The following is a 10,678-nucleotide window of genomic DNA, read 5'->3' on the forward strand; positions in this document are numbered from 1 at the left end:
TTCTTCTTTTTGGCTGAATATGACTTTTTCTTCTACTTGGATGAAGAACTCTTTGATTCTGAAACTGAAGCTTGATCACTTAAACCTGGGATGGTTGGATATATAATCAAGGCTTGCTTCGAAACAGGGGAAGGAAATTCCTCTTTGTTCTTTAAATTAGGAACTACAGGAGGAAAATTTGTTGAAACACGAGAAATAATGTCATTTGTGTGAGAAAATTTATCCCACCATTTGACAAAATACTAGCGAACCAAGATATCTTCATTTTTTGTGTATTGCCATCTACAAATCCAAGGGGTCTTGTATTTGGCACAAAAATGGAGTAAGGGCGAGAGTTTGGTGTCTCGTCCTTTCATCTTAGGTACACTGGCTATAGCATAATGTTTGATAACCTTCTGAAGATTATCAAGAAATAAATCAGTAATGGGGCCAAAGAAATGCCACCATTTCTGAAACCACAAAGGAAAAATATGTTTGCACTTATTGTCAAAGTTGAAGAACCAAGAGTGCTGCATATTGGGGGTTTGGAACAAAGGAAATTTTAACCAAGTCTCAATATAATCATAATAATTATATTGAGTATCAGTATTCTTAAGTGTTTTGAAAGTAGAAGGGTGGGTTTCCCATTATTCTTCTGTTATAACTGAAATAATGAAACAATTGTAAAAGATGATCTTTGAGGGATCAACTTTACAATGAATAGGTTTAATGAAGATGGAACCGGTGTTCAAGGTAAAAGGAGAGGTTTTTGGCTAGATCTTTGAGGATCCAATGAAAACTTCGGGGAAAGTAATCTGAAGCAATTTGGAAATGATCTGTTTTTACCGATTTCTCAATGTAAAACAGATTCTGGAACCAAGCTTTTTTGAAATATTCTGCCTTGTTGGCAGAGGAAAATCTGGGTGGTACCGAAGCCAAGGGGTTTGCATACGGATCGGATGGCATGGCTAAGGTGGAAGCAAAAGAACTTGGGGGAATAGGTCTAGGAACTTGTCCTAGACTGGTAAATCTATTGGCTATCTCCAGTGGGGAGGAAGCCAAAGTTGATGCAGATGCTAGAGGCATAAGCATTGGGTAAACAGATGTAGGTGGTAGTGAAGTAACCAGTAGAACAGGTTTCTTCTTCTTACTCATGTTTTCTGCAAGAATTCACGGGTAAGAAAATTAGGAATAGAATTATCAGAACCTTTGATAAATTCAATATCATAATCAAAAACACTTAAAATAGCTTGCTATTGTGCAAAAATCTGTTTTGATGCAATTTTTTTAACATCTTGTTCTAAAACAGTTTTAGCAGTTTTGCAATCAATGCGTAAAAGAAAATGTTAGTTAAGCAAATCACTTTGAAATTTAGAAACACATAGTACTACAAATAAAATCTCTTTTTTAATAGTACTATAGTTATGTTATGCATGATTCCAGGTTCCGGAGTGGAAGCGAACAATCTATTCAGAGGAACCCGGTGAAACAACTTGTTTCAGGATGCCGCCATAGCCTACGTCCGAGGCGTCAGTTTCGACAATCTTGAAGCTGTTTGTGTGTTTTTGAGTTTTGACATGTGTCTTGATTTGTTTAACAATATTAGTGTGAACATCAGTCCACGAAGAAGGATTGGAACGCAATCTCGAAAAGAGAGGGCGACATTGTTTTCTCATATCCTTATAGAAATCTGAAATATAATTCAAAGAACCAAGAAATCTTTGAAGCTAATTTTTGTCAAGGATGACATCAGGAAACTTGTCAGCAAATTCAATAGCTCGTTGGATGGGCCTGATTTTGCCTTCAAAGATATCATAACCAAGGAATCTGATCTTGGTTTGGAAAAATTTAATCTTTTTTGTAGAAACAACAAGTCCATTTCTTTTGATGATATCAAGAAACGTTTTAAGATGTTTCCAGTGTTCATCAATAGATTTAGAGAATACAAGAACATCATCTATGTAGACGATGGTGAAATCAGTGAATGATAGGAAGATATCATTCATAATATTTTGAAATTCACTAGGAGCGTTCTTCGGCCCAAATGGCATGATGTTCCACTTATAATGATCGAAAGGAGTAGTGAAAGCAGTCTTGTACTTGTCTGACTCCCTAATTTGGATCTGCCAAAATTCGAACTTAAGGTCAAATTTAGAGAAAATAACTGCATCGCTTAACCTATGAACTAAGTCATTCTTGTTAGGGATGGGATACCGAATCCACTCTAACACCTTGTTCAATAGTTTGTAATTAATGACTAAACGGGGTGTACCTCGCTCAATCTCAGCATTTTTCTGGACACAAAAAGCAGCACACGACCAGGGTGACTGACTATGCCTGATGATATTCTTAGCAAGAAGATCCTGGATCTCATTTTCGCAAAACTCCAAAGTTTCTCTATTCATTTGAATAGGTCTTGCTTTGGTTGGAATTAAATTTTCAAAAAAATCTTTAACATAAGGTAAAGAAACAACATGTTTTTCCTATGCCAGAAAGCATTAGGTAGTTCCGAGCAGACTTCATAAATCAAAGTTTTTTGAAAATCTTCAATTTTTAATCTAATCAAGGAATCATGTAAATTATCAGAAACACGTTTGAACTTGATTTCTTGTTTAAGAAAATTTAAATGTTTTCTTTTTGCAGAAAGCAAAAACACAGGTCTTCTAGCAGTATCACGTTCAAACTTAGAAGCAAACTTAAACTTAACTTTCTGTCCAAAGGGGTCGGTAGTGATCCCATCGGCCTCAGAAAGGAATGGATAAATCATGTTAAGAAAAGGCATGCCAAGAATAACATTATGGATTAAATTCTTAACAAGCACAGAAGGAATTTTAAAACAAACATTGTCCTGGCAAATATGGGCGGTGTTCAACTCATAACGAATCTTCATTTTAGACCCGTTTGCCGAGAATAAATTCTCTTTAGACTTTTCGAAATAGGAGGTAAGAACTAAGCCTTCTCAGATACAATTAAGATCCGCTCCTGAATCGATCAAAGCAATAGCAGAGAATTTGTATTCATGATTAACAATAATCTCTATCAAACAAAAGCATTTCTATGGAACAGAATGGTGAATCAAGCAAATATCCTTAATTGGACTAGAGGGTTTAGCATGGTCTGACTGGTTTGATTCTTCACCAGAAGGATTTTCATGATCAAATTCTTTATCCAACTTTAAACATGCTAAATCTTGTTTAAAAGAAGCATTCTCAGATTTGAGAGCCTTGATCTCCTCTCTGAGTTCAGTAATCTCTTTTTTAACAAGAGATATTTCATGCTGTAAATCCTTTAATGAAATATCTTTGGATTTTTATTTTTGAAAGTGTCCCAAAATTTCTTCAAAAGAAATCTCCCCTTTGGAGGACAATGGCGCTTTACGAGTCAATGTCTCCTTGAGTTTCTTGAGATATTTCTCTTTTACCTCAGGGTCTTGAATCTGTGAGATGATAGAGAGGAGCATGTTTTCATGTTCCTGCTCTTTACTCAAAACATGTTTTTGTTTTCTTTCACAGTCTAAAACATTGATTATTTTGACTTTAGAAATACAACAAGAATCATTGCAATCAAGCTTAATATTTGGTGAGTTAGAATGATCAGAGTCCGAGTGGTAATCAGATCCACTAGAACTAAATTCATCCTCATCCGAAGATGTAGGAGATCTATGTTCGAGTAAATGAAACAGATCTTCTTGATCTACGGCATTGATATTCAACTCATTAAGCTTTTTCTTAAAACCTTGTGGCTTCTTTGTACACTTATTCGTATAGTGTCCAGGTTGGTCACAATTAAAACATATTCCCTTTGCAGGGGGTTTTGAAACCTTTTTCTGAAATGGTTTCTTTCTTGAAACCGGTTTTGAAACAGGTTTTTTGTAAAACTCATCACGGGATCTGTTATAGTTCCTGCGAGGTTTTGAAAACTTTTTAAAACTCTTTTTATGCTGCACGGATGGAGCTATAAGAGAAAGGCCAAACTGTTCGCAAAAGTTTCTCATCTCGTATTTGGCTTTCTTTCTATCCTTCATCTGTTTAGCAATCAGCATTTGATCATTGCACATACTAATACCAATTTTTTGAATAATACTTACAATGTCACCATAAGTATAATTATCATAATTCAGATAACCCGAGATATCAGTAAGTGAGTCTTTTACCTTAATGGCGAACAAACGAGGCAATTCATCAATGAATTTCTCTTTCTAGTAAGGTTTTTGGGAATCATCTCTAAGCATAACACGAGACATAAAAACATCTTTATACCAACGATAATCAGACATTTTATTGCATTGCAAATTATTCAAATAATCAGAAATTCTATTTGTGATGTTGGAAGGGGTTCCAACAAAATGTTTAACTATGGTATAGATCAGGGTATTAACACCATCAGGGGACCCTTGGGTTCCTTCCCTACGGTTCCCTTCAGCATCTAAGATGGGTAAACCTTCTTCATCCCTCTTGATGGCTGAACGAATGGTTTCCCTTACTTCTGCAGTGAGATGCTTATCCCACCAAGTACGAAGCATTCCTGAAAATCCACTGGTCAGGATATCAACAATATCAGTCTGGCTGAGTTTGTTGTTGTAATAAGCAGTAGCAACCATAGACATACAATTCAGAGTATTGAGGATTTCTTGCTCAGAGAATCTATCAATATTTCATTCATACATTTGGTCAGCAGATACGGAGAATTGAGATTGAAAACCTCTTTCTTCGTACTGTAAATCAAGATGAGTGGGTCTAGAATACCAGTTTTTCGTGAGACCTATTGGTTTAATGTCTCTCGAATATATCTTGGCAAGTTCGGGTTTTTCAACTTGAAGACCCTGAAATTCTTTTTCAAGTAAATCAATTTTCTGAACTAAAGAAACATCATCATCAGAATCATTCCAAGTATGCACAGAATAAGAATCATCGAAATTAACCCCTGGGTTGTTTCTGTCTATAGTTGAAACAGAGGGTTTTTCTTGCTTAACTTCAGCAAGCATTGGATCAATTTTAGCCATAATACTAGTCTCTCCAAAATGGATCTTTGACCTGTCTTCTGATAAAATAATCAAAGGTTTTTCAATCATTTTTAAACTTGTTGAAGTAGGTTTTTCAAAAACAGGTTTTTCAACTTTATCCTCTATACGGTCGAGTTGTTGACCTATTGTATGGAGGGTCTGGTTGACAAAATTGTTTTGTTCGATAATCTTTTTTGTTTCAGTTAAAACATTTTCATTTGGACCTGGATCCGAGATTTTAAAAGGTGAAACTTTCACTTCTTTCCCTTTGACTGAAACAAGGATGGTTTCTAAAGGAGGGTGATTGGTTTTTACAACATTCCTGCCTTCTTCTTTAGTAAAACATGTTTTTAAAACATTTAAATACCATCTTCACAGACCTTAAGTATATTTGAAATGTCCAAACTTTAAATGTCCAAACCTCTGGTTCTAATATGGTTGAAGGTAGCAGACCTATGTCTCTAGTATACCACATCTATTACAGAGTCTTAAGCACTAGCCTTGAGCCAAAGGCTAAGATTAAGTCTCCAAAAAATGAGACTAAAGAAGAAGGCAAGCACTTTATTAGTTTTTAAAAACTAATAAAATAGTTTTTAAATTTGTTAACATATTATGTGTAAGTTAATGTAGCCTCATGTGGAATTTATATACAAGGCCAAAGCAATACAAAAGTCTCATTTAAGTAATGCGGATTTCTCTTCCACCTTGCCTCCTGCCCACTCTAATAAATTCAGGTTTTACGATTTTAAAGATTTTACAATGATTATATTAAAGTATTCTCGTTTTGTCACTAAACAAAATTAGGATAAAAATTAGTGTCTGTTCCACAAACCAAACATGTCCTAGCAATACGAAATGAACACCAATGATCAGCTAGAGATCTTGATCATAATCAACATGTTATTGTAAACCTACAGTTAATTATCTTTTTATCTTCTTTATGATGAAAACCAAAGTTGCTTCAAGTACTAAGGTAAATGTTGTAAAGAATATAATACAAACAATTAAATGATCTACATTTTTCCATTAGCTTAAACTTTTGAAATAAGTGATGATTTCACATGGTATCAGAATATTTAGTACGTTCAAACCCTCTACACTTTATCTCATTTAATTAAATATTTCACGTGTTGAGCCCATTTATTGAGGGAGAGTCTGGCCCACATGTCATGAGGAGAGTATTATAAATATAATACAAATACTTAAATCTACTTCTTCTCGTCAGTTTAAGCTAACAAAATAAGTGGTGATTTTACATAGCATTAGAGCAAAGGTCTTGAGCTCGAGCCACTCTACCCTATTTAATTAGATATTCCACTTTCATACCCTGTTGATACATTCTACTCATTAAATTAAATATTCTACTTGTAACATGGTAACGTCGATTCTGGTTCTGAATTATCAAGGAAAACAATATGGTGGTAATCTCTCTAAAACACATGGATTTAGGAGAAAGTTGTGGTTTATTGACTGAGAGCTACCTTGCGTTGATTTCACTGATCAAACTCTATTGTTGGCACAAATTGCGCTGAAATTCTAGATTATTTTGGTCAGGTACTAATTATGGCAAATTAAATATAAGTATGGCTCCAAATATTGCTAGGAGTATTCAACAATATTACTGTAAATGAAGCCAAAGAAAGGGTAAGAAAATTTATATTTGATGGATGAGATGAGATAAAAATTTTAATTTGTAAATAGTAGTAAGATGTTGAATAAAAAATATATATTATAAATTTAAAATATTGTTATAATATTATTTTTTTAATATTATTTTTAATTTAAAAAAATTATAATAATTAATTTAAAAATATTTATATTTAAATAGTATTTATAAACCGATGAGACGAGACGAGATGAAAGGAGTCCAAAACAATTTCCAAACATCCCAAGACAATCTTCATAAGGGCGGAAGAAAAAAGAAACATGGGCTTGGGCTTGGACTTGGACTTGGGCCATGAAGCAGAAGTGCAGTTGGGTCATGACTTGATGGCTGGGCTGAAGGGTAAAGGGCTGGATCTCGGCCCAACCCGAGAAAGAAGTGGGTGGATACGGGGAGGAGGTATCCCGCTTCATCCAATATTTCAGCCAAGCCGAAATCTTCAATATCGGAGCCGATACTTGAGCAAAGGGTGACAAAGTCGACCCAGATTTTTTCGGTGGTCTCGGAGGAGGCAGACGGTGGTTCGGTGGAGGCCAGCTTAGCAGTGGTTACAGAAGAGGGAGAACTTCTGGCAACGACGGGGACTTTCTGGACTCAGCGTGTAACCCGACGTCTGTGGATGAGGAGTTGACCTCGCCGATGGGACAGAAAACGCCAATAACTTCGAAACTGATCATGTGCAACCCGACGTCACTGCAGGAGATCCCGAGCACGCCGATGAGTGAGCCGAGAACTGCTGGAAGGCTGATGAGTGCGATGGGAAGCTTGGGTCAGACACGGACCATGACATTGGAGGAAGAGGAACCCATAGCAAGTGAAGAACAGCCTAGGCCTGGGCAAAAGAAAGAAATAAGCTCACAACTGATTTGATTTTACGTGGTACGTAAAAATTATTTTATAATTTAATATATTATATTAAGTCACGTAAATTTTTAAAATTATTTTAAAAAATCTTTTTATATATAAAGTACTGTATCTCTTCAAATTATATGGCTCTTTAGTAGTTTCCAAGAGACCCAATGTAATGATATTATTATTCTTTTGCTTGCTCCTTCAATTTTTGAATTTATGTGCTCATTTTGCAACGTGAGATAACTTTTCAAATCAGATTTTTATGTTTATGTTTTCAGTAAGGTAAAAGGCCGGTAGTGCAGGATTGACCAAATTATCAAAACTACATGAACAGACCTATTTAACCAGGATTAGGATTTATTATTATTATTGTTTTTTTTACAATTTTCCGATTAAAATACCTTTTAAAATACCGAGAGAGATATATACAACACGTAAATTCTACTATATTTAATGTCGTGGGCCCAGATATTGTGCCTCTCTCTCTCTCTAAAATGTGGAAGATATAATTCCTAAAACTATAAGTTACATTTTCCACGACAATCCTAAACGTACATAAATCATGTATAGAATTGAAAAGCTTTGAATTTGTCGACGCTGCTCTTGAAAACATGCTATCCTTGCAGGATTATACACAGCCACACAAACACAAACTAGGTCTACATGCCAGACAGATCATTTAATTCCCAGTTGGATCGTATTTTTGGGTTCAAAGAATATATCGCACAATCAAACAGTGCGCTGGATGATAATCATCATCCACCACCACTGAAAAACGTACCTGGCCTACTTCAAGACCTTGTAGAAACTAGCACTTAATACTTGTCCACTTCATGACTTTTCTGAGAGAAACGGGTTGAGTACGCAGTATTGTCGATTGAATATATACATAGTTCTGGACCGTCTCTAAACATTCAAATTAATGGTTCAAATTCATTCCTTGAGGCCTTCAGATAATAATTTCCAAAGCCATGTCCCCCCATTTCGAACGGGTTCGGCTGCATTAAATGGTTGCATCTTGAAGACCAAGACTTTTCTGTAGCTGATATAGACAATTAAATGTAACATAAGACTTTTTACTTGAGTCCTACGTATGTCTGTGGTTAAGAATCCTGCAAGAGATGGTAGTTGTCACAAATTATGGATTGATGTCACTGGAGTGATTGACGGTGAAGAGGTCATTGGCAGATGGTATGGGGCATTGTCTAAAAGTACGCAACAATTCTAAGGCACTAACCTATATATAAATGAAGGCGTATTTGAGACATGGAAATGCAAGGATATCGCTGTTAAGCCATAGATTTGGTTCCATTTCTCGTTTCTTAATTACCCAAATGGGTTTCTTGGATGCAAAAGATTGCAAAGCTTTTATGGCTCCCATTTTGCTACTTCTTGCTTTTATCTTATCTGGTCTAGAACTAACAGGTTCTCTAATACTCTCTCTCTCTCTCTCTCTCTCTCTCTCTCTCTCTCTCTCTCTCTCTCTGTGCATATTGCATTGCCTAATCTTTTCATGTTGAGCTCTAAATTGGTTTGAGATGTGAGAATCAAAGAAGCTCTAACTTCTCGGTCTCAGAATTCACCTCTTATCAGTCCTCGTATGACTATTTTGATCCAAAAAGGCCTGTTTGAACTAAGAATTTAGTGTAATTTTTTCTCTTTTCTTGAGTAGTTGTGCATGGTAGCAACGGGGTTTGGCTTTCTGCAACTGTTTCCGAGTGATGGAATCCGTATAGTTCATAGAATTATCATCTGCAAGTACTTCAGACCAACATGATTACTTATCATTCTAATACTTTGTTCGTAAAATCATTGTCGGCGCACAATGCATAGGAACATTTTGACTTGCCAATACCTAATTAAGCTAAAAACTCATCATATTGTGGCCCAATTTTGATATGCAGGCGCACAATCTGTCGGTGTATGCTACGGAAAAAATGGCAACAATCTCCCGTCTGAAGTAGATGTTATAAATCTATACAAAAGCAATGGCATTGGAAGAATGCGGATTTATGAACCAGATCAACCAACTCTGAACGCCCTTAGAGGATCAAACATTGAGCTAATCATCGGCATCCGTGAAAAGAACCAGCTTCAAGCCCTCACTGATGCTGCGGCAGCAACAAGCTGGGTCCAGGACAACGTAAGAAACTACTGGCCTGATGTCAAATTCCGATACATTGCTGTCGGGAACGAAGTACGTCCAGACTATGCTGAAGCCCAATTTGTTTTACCTGCCATGCAAAACATACGCAATGCAATTGCAGCTGCAAATTTACAGGACCAAATCAAGGTGTCAACATCCATTGACACAACTTTGGTGGAAAATCCATTCCCTCCATCACAAGGCTCCTTCAGTGGCACAGCAAGTTCATTTATAAACCCAATCATCAATTTCCTCGTCAGCAATGGAGCACCACTTCTAGTCAATGTGTATCCCTACTTTGCCTACGTCGATGACCCTCAAAAAATTGCCCTTCCATATGCCTTGTTTACTTCTCCAGGGGTTGTGTTCACAGACCCAGAAGGAAATCGTGGGTACCAGAATCTTTTTGATGCGTTGTTGGATGCTCAGTACTCTGCTCTTGAAAAGGCCGGTGCACCTAATCTGCAAATCGTGGTATCAGAGAGCGGTTGGCCATCAGAAGGGGGTGATGCAGCAAGCGTAGAAAATGCAGGCACTTTCTACAATAATTTGATTAATCATGTGAAGAGTGGGACTCCAAAGAGGCCTGGACAAGCAATAGAAACTTACTTGTTTGCCATGTTTGATGAAAACCAGAAGGGTCCAGATCAAATTGAGAAACATTTTGGTCTCTTCACCCCGGGCCAACAACCCAAGTACCAAATCAGTTTTGGTGGTTAATCAGAACAGTTTTGGCAGTGCCAATATATTTACATATATATATATATATATATATTGCTCTAAATAACAGTGCCTTGATGCTATGTATTCAATAATCTAAATGTTACGTTCCACAACTACTCTTTTAATGAATAAATAAGTTATCTACAACACGCCCACGAATTCATATCTTTGTGCAGTACTATGTTGTCATAATTAAAAATAAAAAATTGACGATCAAATATTACCATTTATTCCAAAAATTTAGAGTGATAGAAAGACATAGATTTAATTATTTATTATATTCTTAACATGTTGTATGAACATAAGTCCATTT

The 10,678-nt window shown here is 36.1% G+C and overlaps 1 protein-coding gene across 2 annotated transcripts in view; it reads left to right on the top strand.

Moving 5' to 3' along the window:
- LOC122293894 (glucan endo-1,3-beta-glucosidase-like) overlaps positions 1 to 10,514 on the top strand; it is a 39,306-nt gene extending 28,792 nt beyond the window's left edge. Inside the window, exons 1-2 of one of the 2 annotated variants that reach the window (XM_043102335.1) lie at positions 8,752 to 8,921; positions 9,401 to 10,514. In XM_043102335.1, the coding sequence (XP_042958269.1) occupies positions 8,831 to 8,921; positions 9,401 to 10,362 (1,053 nt within the window). In that variant the 5' untranslated portion in view covers positions 8,752 to 8,830 and the 3' untranslated portion in view covers positions 10,363 to 10,514. Of the gene's footprint in view, positions 1 to 8,751; positions 8,922 to 9,400 lie in introns of those variants that run through there. The other variant, XM_043102336.1, reaches the window with a different exon arrangement.
- The last annotated feature ends 164 nt before the right edge of the window (positions 10,515 to 10,678 follow it).

This window comes from Carya illinoinensis, chromosome 14 (assembly GCF_018687715.1).
Source record: "Carya illinoinensis cultivar Pawnee chromosome 14, C.illinoinensisPawnee_v1, whole genome shotgun sequence".
Lineage (NCBI taxonomy): Eukaryota > Viridiplantae > Streptophyta > Magnoliopsida > Fagales > Juglandaceae > Carya > Carya illinoinensis.